At 33.7% G+C, this 19,776-nt stretch overlaps 1 protein-coding gene across 3 annotated transcripts in view; it reads left to right on the top strand.

Annotated features, from left to right (window-relative positions):
• Positions 1–19,776, top strand: part of LOC110110603 (mRNA-capping enzyme) — a 74,232-nt gene that overhangs the window by 48,969 nt on the left and 5,487 nt on the right. For 2 of the 3 annotated variants that reach the window (XM_020842172.2, XM_020842173.2), the window contains exons 11-16: positions 5,237–5,399; positions 5,509–5,637; positions 9,840–9,968; positions 10,049–10,147; positions 14,025–14,114; positions 14,235–14,319. In XM_020842172.2, coding sequence (XP_020697831.1) covers positions 5,237–5,399; positions 5,509–5,637; positions 9,840–9,968; positions 10,049–10,147; positions 14,025–14,114; positions 14,235–14,319 — 695 coding nt within the window. Of the gene's footprint in view, positions 1–5,236; positions 5,400–5,508; positions 5,638–9,839; positions 9,969–10,048; positions 10,148–14,024; positions 14,115–14,234; positions 14,320–14,575; positions 14,924–19,776 lie in introns of those variants that run through there. The other variant, XM_020842174.2, reaches the window with a different exon arrangement.

Consider the following 19,776-nt stretch of genomic DNA (forward strand, 5'->3'; position numbering starts at 1 on the left):
CATATCATTCCACTTTTTAAAACAATACAATACCCCCCATATATATAGGTATGAAAGGGGAATACAAAGAGACTCCTAATAAATTCCCATAGGAATTCTAAAAGACTTAGCATTAAACCCAAATGCTTTTTATAAAAAAAACAGCCCAAGCCAAGGAACCGAAGAGGCAACCACGGGAGCCAAGGAGACCGCCCGGAACCAAGGCGCCACAGCCACGGGAAAGAGCCCAGGCGCGGAAAACCAACGGCCGGCCGGAAATCCAAGAGGCAAGGCACGGAAAACAGCAGCCCAAGGGAGGAAGCCAAGGAGCCACCGCATGGGAAAAGACATTTCTTGGAATTCCAAGAGACCTATATAATAAATAACATAAAAAGCATAAAAAGTACATTTAATATAAGATAAATATGAACTAAAATTATAGTTAATAATGAGCTAACCCTTAGTTCAATAAATGAACTAAAGACCAGCTCATAAATGAGCTAAAATTTCAGCTCAAAATGATTGAGCTTGTAAACTCGAGGGAGGCCAAAATTGATTTATTTTGGACCTGAGTTGACACCCCCTTTGTCTACATCAAGAACCCATTTGTCTAATATCACTTCCCTCCAAAACTCCTATTTTTGTATTTAGGATGTCATTAATTTGGAAAGATTTCAAATTCGAATTAATCTAATTTGAATTTCAAATCCACCCTCATTAATTACATTAAGTTTGGGAATTTTCTTTATTTAATTAATTAATCTATTCTGAAATTGATCGATTAATTAATCCCATACCCAAATTTCAAATGCTTTCCTAATTAGTACATCTATTTTAGGAAGCATCCTCAATCGATGCAAATGTAAAATTAATTAAGATTTGAAGCTATCAATCAACATTCAATGCAAATATCCACATATGTTGAATGTGGCCGCTCCCCTCTTCCCTCCATTAGCCGGCCCACCTTCTCTCCCCTTCTCTAATTATTTATTCCCTAATTTACGGCCTAAGATTAGAGAATATTAATTATCTCTTCCCTCTTTTATTCTTCTTGTTTGAAATTCGAAATTGTTAAATCTATCCCACCAAAATCTACAATTAATTTCAGATTTTGAAATTATCTCCCCCACCTCTCATTCTACATCAAAAATGCTCTTTATTGTTGACCATCACTTAAAACTAAATATGTTTATGGCACAGTTGTAATTCATCTTAATTTTTCTTCTATCATCACTTTATCCTATAACTTTCTTGCATAGCTTTAAAACCAATGGATGACTCATAAATCCCATCTTTAATTGTTAGGTTTAGGCTAACAATGATGTTGGTAGAAGTGGGTAACTTACATATGTATGTATATATGATTAGTTTTTTCTCATTAAGAATTATGATGTATGATATTGACATAGCAAGCTATTCTATAAGTCCGAGTTGATAGAGAAACCAAGGATTTATAGCCTTTGATCTTGACATGCATCTATGGTTATGCCCAAAGACATACCTAACTCAATCATGAACCATGATCAAATAGTCCATGTATTTGTCATTAATGTTCTACGATGAATATCACTGTTGAATGTACGGTCTCCCTTCCGCACCCCTCTTATGTCGTGGCCAATTGTGTATGCATGGATTCAAACTTATAGGTTGAGCCAAATGAGTGGACCATGTTGTAGAATTAATTATTCCATAAGCTTGATTTGATGAAGGTATAATGAAATCTTTATAGCCAATAGTTAAAGTACAAATTAATGGTTCCCCGCAAAAATAGCCATTATTTAATCATCAATCATAATCGATGTATTGTAGGAGGCAATCATCAACTGTAACCATGATGAATATCTAGAAATGCATTCCTCTCCATTTGACATTCTCTCCTTCTCCTTCAACCTTATTTAGGGGAAACTAACTTGTCACACAGTTTGAACTTTGTGTTCAGGCGTGATAAAAATGATGTAGAGGCTGTTAATGCAACTAACTACTCTAGAAGCATGTGCTAATGGAGAGGGAATAAAAAATGATTTATAGCCAATGTTCTTGTAGCATTTGTTTTATGCAATGAGATGCCTTCTAATGTGTTCATCAAGGGAAGGGCTAAAGGAACAACACTTATCCTAGTGTATTTAAATGATAGCCCCCCTACTTTCTTAATGGGATATTCATCATTCTTGCTTTTTTTGATGCAACCTATTTACAGGAATAGAAGTATTTAATAAGTGTATTTATTTTTTGGCCTCATGTTTATCGATCTTTTCTTTCTTGTGAACCAAATTTGTCTTATTGGGAAATCAATTTAATTCAATAACTCATCTAGTTTATGGTGCTACCAAGGTCATCCCTTTTTCCAAAACATGTTTAGTATGTGTTGACATTTTTAATAGAAAAAATAATTTTTATGGTGTAGAGTGTGTTGAATTAATTAATGTGCTTTACATGGCTAAATCATCAATTCCTTTTACTGATGGAACAATGGATACGTGAACAATTTTTTTGGTTAGGGAGGTAAAATCTTGTTGAATGGAGTTATTGCTTTGCAATTTTTTGGGAAAAAAAAGGAGTTTTCTTTGGAAGGAGATCAAGATCACATGGTTATATACATCTTGTACTTCTGGGCTACAAAGACCCCCATTGGAAATACAAATTAGCAAACATCATGGATACTTTCTTGTGCTCATTTCTCGAATGTCAATTATGTTCAATAACAATATGTTAGCAGTGCATCCAGATGAGCACCATAAGATGTAACCTCTTCTCTTTTTGGGAGATTGATAGCAATCTTATGGATCAAACTTGGATTTATATGTGTGCAAGCCAAGTCATTCTATGTTACAAAATTTACATTTCATGTAAACATACCCCTTCTTTTTGCGCCTTGTGTTGGTACTTTAACTTGAGTGCCATATTTTTACGCTGTATATTTTCTTTTTGCGTCACTACCTATTCTAACAAACAAAAAAATTAGTAGGAATAATATTCAATTAAAAAATAATGAATTTAATAGTAACTACTTGATTGGAAACATTTTTTCAACCTATAGGAATTTTTTCTAAAGCCTAGTTATCTTAATCTTGTAAACTTGTAGAAAACATTGTAATTCATTCAAATGAGAATTATATATTATTTAATGAAAACATGGTCTACAAATAGTGGTAACGGAATTGTTATAAATGAAATGAAGCAAATGAGTAGTTTAATTACAACAGATTTATCAGTAATTTATAAATCCTAAAGGAAAAAAGTAATTTGAGAGCAACTTTTAGTCTTTTGCGTCAATTCTAGGGCAATTTAAAACCAGAGAATGTTTTACTAAAAGATGTAGACAAATATACAAAAAATAGAAAGAGTGGTTATTACTAAAACAAAGGATCAGAAGACATTTAAACTTTTTTAGTTTGATAGTTTAAAGAAAAAATAATCCCAACCATCCAAAATTTATTTGATGAATGAAATTGGTAATTGCATTGTTTGCAATCTGAAATGATCCAAATCCATTAGATATATGTTGACACACTATTGACTTTAAAAGACTTGAGAAAGTGATAAACAAGTTTGCATTTCAAGAAAAGTAATGGAAAAAGGTACAATAACAATCAATGATAAGAGGAGAACATATATTTACATCAATGAAAGAAAGTTCTCATTCTTGTAAAAGAAAAAGAAAGCCACAAACTCTCGATCATTCATCCTTCTGCTTGATGTCAACTTTGATGCACACATTTTCTTTTAAAGACAAACTTGTTTCTCTCTCGTGATTTGGATCTGCATGAAGATGAACCTCTCGGGCGACCATACTCGATGCCCTAAACCTTAATAGTTTAATGAGGAAATGAGTGTTGTGGCTGACCGAAGAGATAATTAGTTTTTTTTAAAAATAAGTATTATATCATAAAACATATATTAGTATTATATTTATATAAATGCATTGTAACATTGCCTCAATTGCCTTCTAGCATGAAGTCTCGAGGCATATGCCTCAAATGAAAAGGGTACGCACCAATTGAGGCTAAAGCCTTAAGGGATTTTTTGTGCGCCTTAGATGAAGGCGTGCGCCTTGAACTTTTCTTCAACAATGATAAAAATGAATAATCCTTTTAAAAGTTAAATTAAAGAGGTAAAGTGAAAGTGAATAAGATCAAAATGAAGTAACATAAAAGGAGGGAGGCTGAGGGTAAATAGAAAGTAAGAAGATGAATACATAACCGTGGATGCAAGGGGTAGAAAGAGTAGATTATGAAAAAAGATTGACTTGCAGAAGTGATAACCCCTAGGAAATCAAATTTTATTTGTTTATTGTCTCTCATGAAATACGGCCCAAAAGCATATATATGTTAGTATCTATCATTTTGTGAAAAATATAAACTCAATAAAATTGATATACTTAGAAATATATGTCGAATCAAAAATTATTATTTTTTCTATTGAAAGTCTGAGTTGTGACATGAGCTATGACATTAAGAAGATAATCATGATGAATGACACAAAATGAATGTCCAAATTTTACAAAATTATAATAATGGCTTGATAATAATTTTTGAATTTGGTGTCCCATGGTGCAGTTTGCGTCTTATTCCTTATGGATATTCTATTCTATTTGCATGTTTATTTTGAAGGTAACTTTTAAGATTTAGATTTGAGAATGATTTTTACAAAACAAGGATGTTTTTGTCTTACTTTTCAAATACAAATAGTTGTGTTTTAACGTATGCCCTATTATCGTCATAATTTTTAATGGTACGAAATACTAAAGTTCCAATTTGAACTTCATGGCTCTGATTTGAATGGCGAATGTTTGTGGTTGGCTTTATAACCAGTCAAAAATTACAGTTGCGTTTTTTTATTAAACTTATTGTTTGTCATGCTTTGAAACAATTTGAAACTATTAATGACTACGAGGGCATCCCTTATAGGTTAGGTTGTAAAGAAAGATCCATTAGTAGTACTGCAAATTATTGTTTTGAACCCTAATGGCAATGATAATAATAAGGTGGTTTACAGAGGCATGCCTTAATAGGTTGAGCAAGGATCCATATGCTTTGTATTCTTGGTTTCATGGACAGTGTGGATGATGATTTTAAGGTGTTTTACAGAAGTGAATGTAGTATGTTAAAAGTATCTATGAACTTCATGACAAAAATATACAGAAAATTATCATGATTATTATATTTTCAGGAACTGAAGGTCTAAGTCCATTGTATTTTCCAATATTATACTTAGCCATTGTTTCTCCGTACCCATAATCTTATTGGAACCTATGCAGAGACAATTTACAACTTCTGAGGCAGCGCTACTATTATGCCACATGGAAAGCTGATGGTACCAGATATATGATGCTTATTGCCTTACATGGCTGCTACTTGATTGATCGAAATTTCTGCTTTCGGAGGGTACAATTACGTTTTCCATTGAAGGTTGAGTTTGAGGTAGGTACGTACCTTATCTGAATCATAGAAAAGTTAATGTTGTTTGTTCTAACTCGATGTTCTACAATTTGTAATTAGAAGCTAGCAATTTTACTTTTCTCATTGCAAGGGTTACCTTTTCCATCACTACACGTTAATTGATGGGGAAATGATCATTGATGCTGTACCTGATATCGGACTGAAGAGGAGATACCTGGCCTATGATTTAATAGCCCTTAATAATCAGTCCGTTATAAAGGTTAGTCAGTATTTCAAAATGTTATATTTGATTACTTTGAAAATTCTAGACATAAAATTTACCACACTTCGAAGCTACTCTCTCGAAGGCACACTCATAGGACTTAGATTGTTTCGTGCGCGGACTTGCACGTTGGTTTATATCTACTTGCATAGTTGCCTCTCTTTGTTGTGGTTACCAAATAGTTGAACTGGTTATTTTAAGTATGGCTAGTATTTATAGAAGAGCAGATCCTTTTTATCCCTATATTATTGCATTTAAGCTATTTCTGCATCTTTTTTGTATTTGTGATTATACAGTTTTAAAATTGAATATTTGTACATATGTGTGCATTTTTTAACGCATCAACATACACTCAACAAATATCGATTTTTTTTATTGTTCTCACAATTTGTTTTTTCTTTTGTTGTTACAAATGGTTGAATTGCTAAATTGTAAAGAGTCTATATGCTTGATAGTCCTAAGTTTGTTGGAAAGTAGGTTATATGCGTTCTTACATATTTCTTTTTCCCTTGGTGGCCAAATAATTGAATTATTAATTCTTTAGTTGATGTGGAATTCATGTTGAATTGTCTTTGTTTTGTTGGAAGTTGAATTTACACCAGAAATTTTATGCTGTAGGCTTATGCTTTATGTGAGGAGTCTGAATTTTAAAAGGAAAAATGGTTTTTAAATTGATATCATATTTAAACCATGATTGCTGTCAGGCTCGAGCATAAAAATATAGAAATGTTTGATAGTGTATACCTATGCATTTGAATTGCATGTTTGCTACATAAATTTGCTGTTCAATTAGTTAACATGTTTTTTTTTTAATAATTTTTTTTAATGAACTTCTCATTACTAGAGAATGTGTGTATGAATGTATGTTATGTTATATTCAAAACTTCTTCCATTCTTTAATGTTTATCATAAATGAAATTGCTTATTGCTCATATTTTATGTGTATGGAAAACGGCTCCTTTGATTGATGAGGACATCGACAGACGCTACCGACATGTTTATCGCCGGCGAAACCGCTGATCGACGGCCACGATTCAGCGCCTCTACTTTTGATTGAGATGACATGATGTATTTTATTATTGTCTGTTTTGATTTACTGTTTCCCATTTTACCCCTGTGGGGAGTTATGTTTCTTTGTAGCCCGTATTCTACTAGTGTTACAAGGTTCACCATAGAATCTGGTATACATTAGGGAATGCTCTAACAATTGTCGAATTGAAGGAAGAATAGACAATGGGAGCAAGTGAAAAAAGGTTGGGAATTTAGGTAGAAATGTAATGAGCTATCACACTTGTGGTGGCCTGCCCCTTCATTGTGATGTCCTAATTGACGATTACAATAATGGCTGGCCTCATTTTATATAAACACTAGCACAGGGACATGGAGGGGCTGCATTGATGTTGTAGGTAATTTTCTATACATGTGAAGCCGTACATGGTAGGGATGTTATATAGTTGGGAAGTCATGACCATCATGTTTTAACTCTCAATTTTGTTATGTTTGTGTTGCTGCTTTTATCTTCTGTGATGCATAATACAAAGCCACTCTTTACTTTGATAAAGATGGGCTATGACCAAGGCTAGAAATGTAACGAGAGAATATGATTATGTACAGGGTAAGATGGGGGTGCATGGCTCTTTTCAAGGTGCTAAGTTTTTCAAAATTGAAAAATAATCATGCATAGATCAGTGTATCACATGCAGGAAGCCCTCATTTAAGGATTAGATAACAAAAATCTGCTTTCTTTGTGAGTCAGCATTCTGCATACTCACTTTTTTAGACGTCTTGGCCTCAAAGCCAAGCCCTATTCTCTAAGCAAAACTACCTTCCCTACTCTCCATATAAATTGAGACAAAATTTCATAGTTTTGAAAGTATTTAAGTGTGTTAGCTGGTACCTCTTTGCCTCTTTTTATGCAAATCAATAAATTCAAAGGTCGGGCTGGCTATGCCTCATGTGAAGTATAATTTATAAGTCATTTTGTACTCCATTAGACTTAGGTTCGATGCACTATCCCTTAGTAGTTCTCACCTTGGTTTTACAGTCCGAGATAGTTGTTGACTTCAGTTACTTCATAAGTTCTCATTTTCCGGGCATTTATTTTAACATGCGTCATTAGAATGTAAGCCCCATCATTCTAAATTAAAATAATCAACTTAAATAAAATTTGATTCTAAAAGGTAAAACCCAACATAGGATAGTCTGAGCACCTCTGAGCTTCGTCAAAATCAAGTGCTCATTCTCCCTTGGCTCTCATTCCAAGAAATCTGATTAAAGGTGATCATCCTCCCTTGAAATTCTGAAAGACCAAAATATTTAAATAAGAATTTCTTGACTTTAAAAATGAAAACATCAGCCAATATTTTAATGGTTCTTAAAATAATAGGGAAACCACTAGTGCAATAAAAAATTTCAAAGTACCAAATACTTGAGATGTAATTAACCATAGGGGCTTTCTTATGGGACATCCATATCCTAGAATAAAATAAACCTCATTCAATTAAATATTGAATGGGAGAAAATCTCTCTTAAAATTAAAATTGTAAATTTTGCTAATGTGTCCATAGGGAAATAAAATTTTTATCCTTCGGGGTAATATATTATTTTCTATGCCGTGCTTGATCCCAAAATATACAATCCATTGAGGATGACAAAATTTCTCCAACAATCACAACATATCATCAAATTGTTATTAGACTAGGCAGGCAAATTCACAACATCTGTGTATGTGAAAATTGATGTAAGTACCGAAAGGTTCAAACCATCTCTCCTCATATCTTATAATATTTTAATTTCCAGCATCTTCTAATATATTTCTACCCTTCAAATGCTAAACCACTAAATTGGAACAAATAATCTCAAAACTCGGTCATAAAATAACAGAGTTTCAACATGAGTAAGTATTATTATATTGAAGATGACTGTTACATATGAGGTTCTACTTAAATGATTGTGTCACCTATGAGGCTCTACTTAAAATAACACCATTCACTTCATAGAAATAAAAGGAGAACTTGAACTACAATTCCTGAAGGACATAAGATTTTAATCAAGTGCCAATTCAAATGCCAATTCAAATGCCAATTCAGAAAAGAAAGGAAGAACTAGAAGCTATTTAAGAAAAATAAAGGATTAAAAGGTTAGCTCAACTGCCAATTCGAAAAAAAAGGAAGAACTTGAAACCCATGTATCACATGAAAAAACAAGATACTAATTTCAATTTCAAGTAACCACAATAGGGATGAAAGAACCCAAGCCCTTTCCAGGAGAAGCAAAAAACTATATTGTTTCAAGGTGGTGATACAGCAACTGATGACTGATTATGTAATAAGCTAGCCACCCTTTAAAGGTTCCACCACATAAAGCTCCGCTGAATGTTCAGACACTTTTTCAAAATTAATACTCACCAATTATCTCGAGGATTTCTTTGAGGTTCTTTGATGGCAGTGTTGAAGGAGGGTTGTGAGAGTGAGTAGGAATTGGTAGCTTTCCTTCCCAAATGCACTTCTATAAATGCCTTTTTTACGTCAGAATGGTAGATTTGGGAGAGGCAGGTTGTTTTGTAACTTTGTTCTCCTATTGCACTTTCTTTGAGAGAGATAAAGAGAGGTTAAGACATCACACAATTGATAGTAACTGTCTATGATGTTTTTAACTAGGCTTTGTTTGGGTTCTTTTTTGTGGTTGCTGTGTTTTATTTTACAAAATAAAATTACTTCTTACAGACACAGATTTGCTGCTTTACAAGTGCGTTGCTTATTATTGTTAAGTGCAAGGCACATTAAGATAGGGCTCTCTGTTACATGATATCTTAAAAAAATAGAATAGAGACATGACATCCTCTTTGATAGCTAAAACAGAAGGAATGACCGATGGATAAAAGTCATAATATCATGAAACATATGTGCCTTAACAAACTCTAAGCTGTCGACTACATATTGTTTGCCAACAGGTTTTGCAAGAGTAAACTTAATGTTTTTTAAGATTAAACTAGTGCAGGCTGAAACTTCCTACTCATTCATGCCTAATCCATCTTGTTAAGTTTAATTATCCTTCTAAGTTCAGATGAACCAAATTTTATTGGTATCTATTACACTGAATTAGATTGCCATATCATTTACACTATTTATGTTTGTACATTAATATAATTGAAATTTGGTCTGTTACATAGATTAATGTTCTTGTACCGGATATTACAGTTGCCCTTTTCTGAGCGGTGGAAATTACTTGAAGAAGAAGTCATTCGGCCTCGAAACAATGAAAAGAAGTATATTGACCGTGAAGGAAAGGGGAATTTAACATATAGATACGAAATGGAGCCATTTGGAGTACGGACATGAACTTGAAGAACTGGTGTTTTATTATTATTATTTTTTTTACTTTTAGTATATCTTGATTTTTTTTTCAGGTCAGGCGGAAGGATTTTTGGTTATTATCAACTGTTGGTAAACTTTTGAAAGGGTTTATCCCTAGTCTTTCACATGCATCTGATGGGCTTATATTCCAGGTACAGTACCATTTTGTAATTTTACTCTGAAATATTTGGTTTACTGGTAAATATTTATTCACGATTTCTTGTAAATGTTTTATTCTTCGAATGATAAGCTTCCATTACTGTTTCCTATACCTAACTGTCTCTAATTATTTATTTAAAGGGTTTCCATAAGAACATATATTTGCTCATACTTAAGAAGGTCTAACATGTGTTTTAAGGGTCTGAACCAGGTGATTAGAAAATAGAGTTGATTTTATTATCACTATGTCAATTTTCTAATCCCACCGTTGGGTGAAATTATCTATAACTTTTATCTGTGTAAGTATTTATTTCTTTTCCTCGGAACTGATGGAGCCTTTCTTAATTGATCTTTTGGTTGTAAAACTAAATTTATTTTTTGATTCTTATTTAATTTCTATCCTCTACTCTAACTTCATGATTAACTTTTGAGATTGTTTACCCAATAATTACTGCATTGCTTTATATTTTCTTTTTTCCTTTCATATTTGCATCAAATTTTTGTACTACATTTAATTTTGCAGCTCTTAGTACTTGGATTATCATTAAAATGGTTTTTTATCAAAATTATGACATTTCTCTTATTCCACAAAATTTTGGTGCAATTAACTTCTCTGTCTTCATTAATTTACCGTTTTTGTAGAGTTAGTTTAAGGCACTTATTTTTATTATGGGTTTCACTCATATTGATGTATGATTAGCTTCACATCAACTATCATTTACATGATATTTATTAGCTAACTCGGAAAAAAAAAACATTCTTTGTGTTTCGTTGCCTGGCATAGTGGCTAAAGCTATGTTATGTTGTGTCATTGCTAACTTTTGAATTTGCACAATACTTTTCTATCAATTATCATAGTACAAAATAGTCTTTAAACATTTTACTTATAAAACCAATGTTTTGAAAGTTGAATTGGACCGGCTAGTTCAACCGGGTTCCGATCAAGTTATTGGTTTGATTAGGTTTGAAAATTGCATTTGCATCGAACTAGTTTGACCAGCCGATTCGATCGGAAAGTCGTTGAACCGATTCTGATTTTGTAGAATGGCTGATTCTACAAAGTTTTAAAATTTATTTTAATAAAAATTTAAATTATATATTTTATTTTTATTAAATCTTTTAAAAATAGTTTATTCTCATATGGAGCTAAATTCAAGCACAATACATTTATGTCGTCTCGCATAAGAGATTTTGTTGCTAGTTGTCTGTACTTAAATATAAAGACAACTATTTAAAACTTTCTTATGATGTGGGACTAGAAAGCTGTGTATGAATATTGGATGAGTTAGACTGTGAATTTGGGTTGGGTTGAGCTGCAAATTTGAGCTACCTGTAATATGTATTATAAAAGTTAATAAGAACTCTTTGTATATTATAAATTTATAGATTTCATTAAATATTATTCTTACTATAAATTATATTTATATTACATTTATATTATAATTTTTTTAATTTGTAATGTACTTAATGCCCATATATCTACATTTGTATTATGCATATACTTTTATTCACATTAATTGTTACTCAAGATTTGTACCGAGCTTTATGTCATTTTAATTGAGCTTGTTCAAGAGCCTTGATGCATGTAAATTTCATTTCAATTTTATTTTGAACTTTATTGTAATTTGAATTTTATTTTATTTTTTATAATTTTTCTACCCTATGATGGAAGGCAACCAATGATTATGTGTAGGTTGTGCTCTTGGACATGCTATGCCTTTGGTGTGCTAGTTTCTTTAGTTCCATGGCATGTGGGCTAACTTGGGTTTGACCCATGTTCTTTGGCTGTGGATTTGTTGATTTGGGTATGGCTGGCTTGAGATTGTTGGGCTTTAGTTGCCTTTATTTGGCTTTTTTCTGTTTTTGTGCATACCGGGTTCATTTCCCCTCTTTATGCCTTTTCGGCTCCTCTGCCTGTCCCGATTCTTTCCCTGGCGCCTGTTCCGTTCGCGGTTGTTCCTGTTTCCCGCGTGCCTCTTCGTGTGCTGCTCTAGCAAGTTGTCTTTTGGTTTTTTTCCTCACCCTTTCTTATTGGTTTGAGTGGGTGGCTGTTTGGCTGTTTAGTTCCCTCTCTTCACCTATATAATGAGGCTGATTTGTGGCATTTGGAGCTGATTTTTGGTGAGTGATAAACACTAAAACCTGAGGGTTTCTTCTTTGATAGCTTGCGAGCTATGTTCCCCTTTCTCTCCTTTATATAATTTCATATCGGGCTTCTTATCTATTTCTTCTCTCCGCAAGTGTCCACCCTATTTGCATCTTTCTTCTAAAGCTTTTGAAGGTGTTGGTTTGCCGGTTTGTTAGCATTTGCCAGAGGAGTTTGTGGTGGACGTTGGCCCAAAGTTGCTGTGGTGGACCTCTGGTTTGCATGTCTTTGAGCACTAATCATCTTACCTACTATTTCGATGCATGTGAGGTGACCACTAGCTGGTCGTTCTGAGGGTAATTTTTGTTTTTAATTTTCTCAGTGTTTAACTTCCGTTTGTTTTCAAGTTTGTTTGGTGTTGGCTTACTTAGTATTGAATTGAGTCTGGTTCTACTTCCCCTAGTGTTCTCCTTTGTTTGGTTTTTAGTATGAGTTGCTTGCATCAAGCCTTAATTGAGGTAATTATGTAGTCGCTTTATATGGAATTTATATTATATTTGAATAATTTTTATATTTATTATTTCGTTTGGTTCAATCCTGGTTGAACCATTGAACCTTGCACCTATCCTTTTTCCGATTCTTTATCAGGTCCATTTTGCACAACCTAATGTAAAACATAATTTATTTTTTGAAACCGATGAAGTTTTCTCCACCATCATTTCATGCATAACTTAGTTTGATTACCTAATAATTACTGCAATCCTTTGCCTTCTTTCTCCATAAATATTTGTCTCAAAATTTTACCTTTACAATAATTTTGCATATCTTGGTATTTAGGATCTTTTATCCAAATTATTTTAATGTTTTCTAAAACTATTTTGGTCTCAATTGGTATTTCATTTGGACCTAATCTGTCATAAAATTTCTAATCTAACCCAAATTGATTTCTATACAACAATTTATACTTCAATTGTTGTTTTTGCCTTTATATGAAGAATTCTTTGTTTAAAACTCTCATTTAATAGATTCTGATTGCAACTTTTGATCTTCTTTAGAACACTTCTTTAGTGACGTTCAGTTTAAAGGGCCTTTTATCTTTATTCTTAATAAATCTTGATTTCCTTGCTCTTGCAGTAGTTTTTTTCTCTTATTCGCCAACCGTTGACGAGCTCATTTTGCAAATGAAATAGAATTGTAACTTTTGTTCTGAGAAATCTCTCTATATAAAATTTTGACCCGTTCCATGCAAGCTTCCTTATAATTATTGTCGTACTGGGTGCTTATTTTTAACCATTCTATAGAAGTACTTTTTACTTAATAAATTTTTGTAGCTGCTCAATTACCAAGCCTCCTATTTTCTGTCAGTAGATTCTCGTAGAGTTTTTTATTCTTTCTTAGTAGATTCTCGTAGAATTTCTATGATGCTACAAATGCAACTAGTCTTCTGCAAAGACCTTTTTGCAATTTTTTTTTGAATAAATGCTGACAACCTGATTCTCCTCCTGTTCTTTTGCTATATTTTGGTCGATAATTATTTGTTTGATTGCAGTAATTACACATTTACAATTTTTGGTTAATTAACCTTAGTAGAACACTTGCCTACCAAATAGTATTTTTAACTTGAAAATCTCACTTTGCATTTCATGTTTAGTTACCCAGAGTCATTTATAAATTTCATATGAAACTTAGTTATTTTTTGTTGAAGTATTTTTGTTTATTTATAGAATTTTTATATTGCAGAGTTTTAGATTCTCAGTACGTAATAGTTACCCCCTTGTGTTCAGGGTTGGGATGACCCATATGTTCCTCGCACGCATGAAGGTCTTTTAAAGTGGAAATATCCTGAAATGAATTCAGTTGACTTCCTGTTTGAGGTGTTATTTTAAACTCATTGTTGTAGTATTTTATACAACCATGTATTTCTGAGGCATTCACTAAGATTTTTGAAACTCTCTATAAACTCACTTTTTTTTTCTTCTGTTGCATGTCCACAGATTGGGACTGACAATCGCCAATCAGTTTTTCTTTATGAGAGAGGAAAGAAGAAGCTTATGGATGGTTACAGAGTAGCTTTTAAGGGTAATATCCTTTGTTGTTTTTTTTCAGTTCCAAATCTCTTTGTTATGCTTATTTCCTTGTACATTCATCTATTCTCTCAGTAATATATCTTTTGACCATTTTTGCGTTTTCTGTAAATATTTTTGCATTCGTAACATATATATGCACTCATTCCCATTTATTTATTGCTACAATTAGAACAACGATACCCAAATTACAACTCTGCACTAACCCCAATAGAGAGATTCGGTGTTGTTATGGACTTCTTGAATCTCAGATGCAGGATTGTCTTAAGGCCGCTCAAGATGAACTGTGGACATCAATGTGCTCTTTAGGTGCATAGCTTTCTGATGAGGACATCAGATTTCGACACGTGTATCATCGCCGGAGACGCAGATCGACGGCTACAATCCAAAGCCTTTATTTCTGATTTACTTGTATTTTATTTATGCTTTTATTTTTATTTTCCTAGTTTTCCCCTGTGGGCATTGAGTCATTTATGTAGCCCTAAGGGCATTTGTGTCAGTTTCATTTTATTTTATCTTGGCCTATTTAAAGGAGGCCTCATGCAATGTATGTTATTGATGAATGATTAAATGAAAAAGTTTATTCTAATTGTGTGATCTCTTAGTGAGTTCATGAGAGCAGAAAGATCTCTTTGTGAGTTCTGATTTTCCCAAGATTTCTTTGTGAGATTTGGGGTGGAAGTACTTGAGGTGAGTGGCTCCCTAATTCTTCAAATTTTCTTTCTTATTCCCCTTGAATTGATCTTCCCCCTCCCCATAAGCCCCTTGCCGCCGCCGGTCCCTTCTGTCAACCACCCACCGCCGGCCTTCCTCCCCCTTCATCCCCTCTCCACTTCTCTAGTCGCCGGCCTCCCTTCTTAGGATTACAAATTTGAAATTCAAATTTTCCCCAAGAGACATTGACGACTTTCCTAAAATAACTCCATGATTATAGGCAATCCTCTTAATTGAATTTCAATTTAAATTTGAAATTCAAACAAATTCCAATTAATTGCCTTTATATTAGGAAACTTCCCCTTCTTAGAAAATCTGAAATTTAATTAAGATTTTTTCTTAAAACCTTTGATTAGTGTGTGGGCCCCATTTAATTAAAACCCAAGCCTCTCTCTCCAATACATATGGTCGGCCTCTTTAATGGGCTTACCTCTCTCCCAAATTAAATTAAAAGTTCCACCAATTCAGCCCCAAATCCCTCCCCATTGCCGCCCCTCTCCCCCTCTTGGGATTAATTTGAATTTTCAAATTAAATACTTCCCCAAACTACTAAAATCTGAAACAATTTCATATTTTCTGCAATTACCTATTGACCTCCCATCCTAGCCGATCCCCTCCAAGTCTTCTCGCCGGCCCCACGTCCTCCCTCCAAAATGCCACATCCACCCCTCCTCTTCTCCTTGCTTCCGTCGTTGCTCCTTCATCTCCTGACAAGGATGCTTGGCGGATCCGGAAGTTGATCACGACTTTGCTTACAACGACGAGGGGAGATTGACATCTTCCTCTCCCCCTTCTACGTGCCGGATTGGGAGTACGACATCACCGTGGAACGTTACGTCAATCACATAGTTTATGCCTTGCCGGAACCATCGATCTTTAACGACCCAGAACTCCGTGGATTCTTATCGGACGTCCACCCGCTTCCCTAACTCCCGCTTCTTCCCCGGCGACTAGTCCTCTCGGTATCACTTGTGTGATAGTGGCATCTCTAAGTGTGCTTGCAATCCTCCTCCGCTAGTCTCCACTTTCAAGAGTTAAGTGAAGGAGTTCTAGGTGAAGGATCTAGATTTTAAATTTGAGGCTTTGTTATATTTGCTACTTGCATTTTCTATTAGTCTTGGTTGTTATTTTGCAAGTTCTAGTAATCTCGAAGTGTCTTCTTTTTCTAGTGCTTAATCTTTCATGATATCTTCTTAAACTTCCACTTGAGTAAACTAGATTTTATTGGTAGTGCGCAAAGTTCATAACTTTTATTAATCTTTTAATTGCAATTCTTGTCATCGCATTTAGTTTCACATCACTTTCCTCATATTTCTCACACAAGTTTAGAAACAGAATTCATAGCATTTTTATATGTAGAGGTCACTCGTCTTGTTTTGGTGATTGCATCTTCACTGGCAATTTTTGTAGCACTGGAACTTTTGAGGCGAGAGGTTATGCGTAGTTGGTAGTCCAACCAACTTGCATGGCTTGCTTTTGTTTGTTAATTTATAGGTTGTATGGTGCTTTATTTATAGTTTTCATAGCTCTTGCTAACAACTAGCTGCTTCTAAATGTTAGGCAAAATGTAAAATGAAATAATTGTTTTATTAGGTGCATGCTAGTCGGTTGATTAGTCTGTGAATGTATAATGAGATGCTATTTGTTGCATTCATTATTATGAATGTATTTATTGGCATATATCATCATCATTAGCCTTATCCCAATTGTTTGAGTTTAATTCAAGGTTGTGAAAATCGGACCGCACAACGAACTAGAAGGAGAGGTTCATGGTTCGATCGGTCGAGCTGACATAATAAATAATAATATATATTAAAATTTTAAAAAATTAACATAATTTAATATAAATATATGAGCATTTAATAATATTAATAAAATTTTAAAAATATATAATAAAAATTTATAAATAAAAATATCATTTAAGAATAATATTTTTATATGTTTATAATTAAAAATATTTATAAGAATAATATTTAATATAATATATAAATTCATAATATTAAAAATTTTAAATATTAATTCTTATATAAAATATTATTATAAAAATATAATACACATAAAGCCAAATTTATAGGGCCCAACCAGCTTAAAATTTCAACGCAACTAAGCCTAAACACTTCACATGTTAAAATATTCATGGCCAACTTTTAGTCGCACATCATAGGGGAGTTTTGAAGGTAGTGCCTTTTAACCCTTTCAATGATGTGAAACACCTTTTTCTAAACATATTTAATGTGTGATACTTGAAATAATATGCAATATATTAAAGGGATAATTAATCATTATATTAATAAAAATTTTAAGAAGTAAAAAAAAAAAATAAATAAACAAAAATATTTTTTCTTTATATAACCAACCGGATTCTTTCCAAACCGGACTGGTTCAGTGGTTCCCCGGTTCCATCCGGTCCGATGGCAATGCCGATTCTATAGGCTGATATGGACTGCTCACCAGACCGATTCATGGCTGAACTGGCTGGTGTCGGTCCGTGTGTTCCAAAAACCATTGGTTTAATTGTATAATTTTTTTTTTTCCATTTATTCTTGCTGAGTGTTGTTGGGAGTATTACTATAGTAATAACAACAAAAACCTTTTATTCAAATCATGTGAGGTCAACTACATAAATATTTTTTCTCATTGAGTGTGTTTGAGATTGATAACCTTATTTTTTTTGCAATTCAATGAATTTTTTTTTCCATGTAACCCCTTCATTAGAGGAAGGGCTGACCTGAGCTTTGAAGATTTCGTGGTTGGAGGTGGCATGGGTTTAGGGGGTGTTTGGGATTGGATAGCGGGGACAAAGAGCTGGATCAAGGGGACGTTTGTTTGTGCAGATATATAATGCTTCGTTATCTTTAGTTCGAGGGGAGAAGTGTCATTGAGCTTTTGATTAACTTTAATCTCTCAAAAGTGAAAATCTTTTATTGTTTATCTTAATGGAGGAAAACTTTATATATAATAGAGTAAGGGAGCAACCATGATTTATACCACTATTAAATATAGAGGAATATTTATATATTTGACATTTTCCTATGCCTTAAAGATAACTAAAGGGAGGGTGTATGCATCTCTACCATGTATCGTCAATATTTGAATTAGAAAAAAGCAATTAAAAAAAGCTTCTCAATAATACAAGAAAATCAACTAAATACGAATTGAGAGTTTTCAATTATGATGCACCAACACTTTTCAGATCAACGAGTTATTTGTAGTGTCTGATAGTATCGCGACATGAACATACATTCCAACACGGCATACTGACACTTGTCAGATATGTCCGAAGGAACATGTCCATTTAAAAAATATTAAAAGAAATTTACCACCACGTGGTCAAACATTTTTATGAAAAAATTTTAAATATAATTTATTGTTATTCCCAATTGTTATTAGCCAAAAGATAAAAAAATTTATTCCTAGTGAGGGGATGTGACTTTGGGGATCAAGTCATTAATTAAGAATACACGTTTTAGATTATCTTGGATCATTGTTTAGGAGTGATGGTGAAATGGATGGGGATATTATCAGCAGAATTCAAATTGGATGGTTGAAGTGGAGGAATGCATCGGGCTTGTTGTGTGATAAAAAAGTACCCCTCAAACTTAAGGGAAAATTCTATAAGATGGTAGTGAGGCCTTCAATGCTTTATGGTGCCGAATGTTGGCCATTAAAAAAGAAGCATAATACTAAGTTAAGTGTAGCAGAGATGAGGATGCTCAGGTGGATGAGTGGCTTTACCCTTAGAGATAGGATACGAAATGAGCATATACGTGAAAAGGTTGGAGTAGCTCCAGTAGAAGATAAGATTAGAGAAAGTCGCCTTAGATGGTTTGGTCACATAAAACGGCGGTCTTGCATGATCCCGGTTAGGAGAGTAAAGGTAGATTTTTTACTTATGTTAAGAAAGGTAGAGGTAGACCTAAAAAGACTTGGTTAGAAAATATTAGGAATGACCTTTCTTTATTAGATTTAAACGAGAATTTGACCTTTAATAGGACACAATGGAGAAAAAGGATTCATGTAGTTGACCCCACGTTGTGGGATAAAGGCTTGATGTTGTTGTTGTTGTTGTTACTCTCCAAAGCCCCAAATCAATCACTCGCACCCAATGCCCCATTCCCTGAACATTCTCCTTTTTATTTCGGGATTTTTACATATTTAACACTTTAAACTATTATAAATACATATTGAACATCTAAACTTTTGTATTTACTAATATGTCACCTAAAACCCCCCTTTTCATCTATTTAAGCGTTGTCAGAAATCCCTATCCGCCTCATTTTTGCGTGCGATTACTCCGTTCTTCGAGGGACCGACTGTCTTCCCCGCCTCGCCTTCTCCATCGAGCAGTCCTCCGGTTGGTCGTTTTTCTTCCAAGGAAAATTACCAAGGAAAATTTCGAGAGAGACATTGAGCAACCATCGCATTCTGGTGTTTGTCTTCCACAAGTAGTCCTCCACTCGCCTATTAGTCCGTCGAGTATGAACCCTGCCTTCCATACAACAAGCGACCCTCAGTTTGGCTAACTCATTCTGATTCACTTTTTTTACTTTGGGTAACTCATTTATTATTTGGATACAGAGAAATGAATTCGAGTAATTTTTGCTTCATTGTCTTCAAATTTGGTGGATGTTGGAGTGAGGTTCAGGGTCAGAGTTGAATGAAGTATGTGGGTGGAACTTGGAAGTCAGAAAACCTTAAAGCTTTGAAGAGATGAAATCAGTTTGTTGTTTTTAAAAGA

Source organism: Dendrobium catenatum, unplaced genomic scaffold (genome assembly GCF_001605985.2).
Source record: "Dendrobium catenatum unplaced genomic scaffold, ASM160598v2 fragScaff_scaffold_1639, whole genome shotgun sequence".
Taxonomy (NCBI): Eukaryota; Viridiplantae; Streptophyta; class Magnoliopsida; order Asparagales; family Orchidaceae; genus Dendrobium; species Dendrobium catenatum.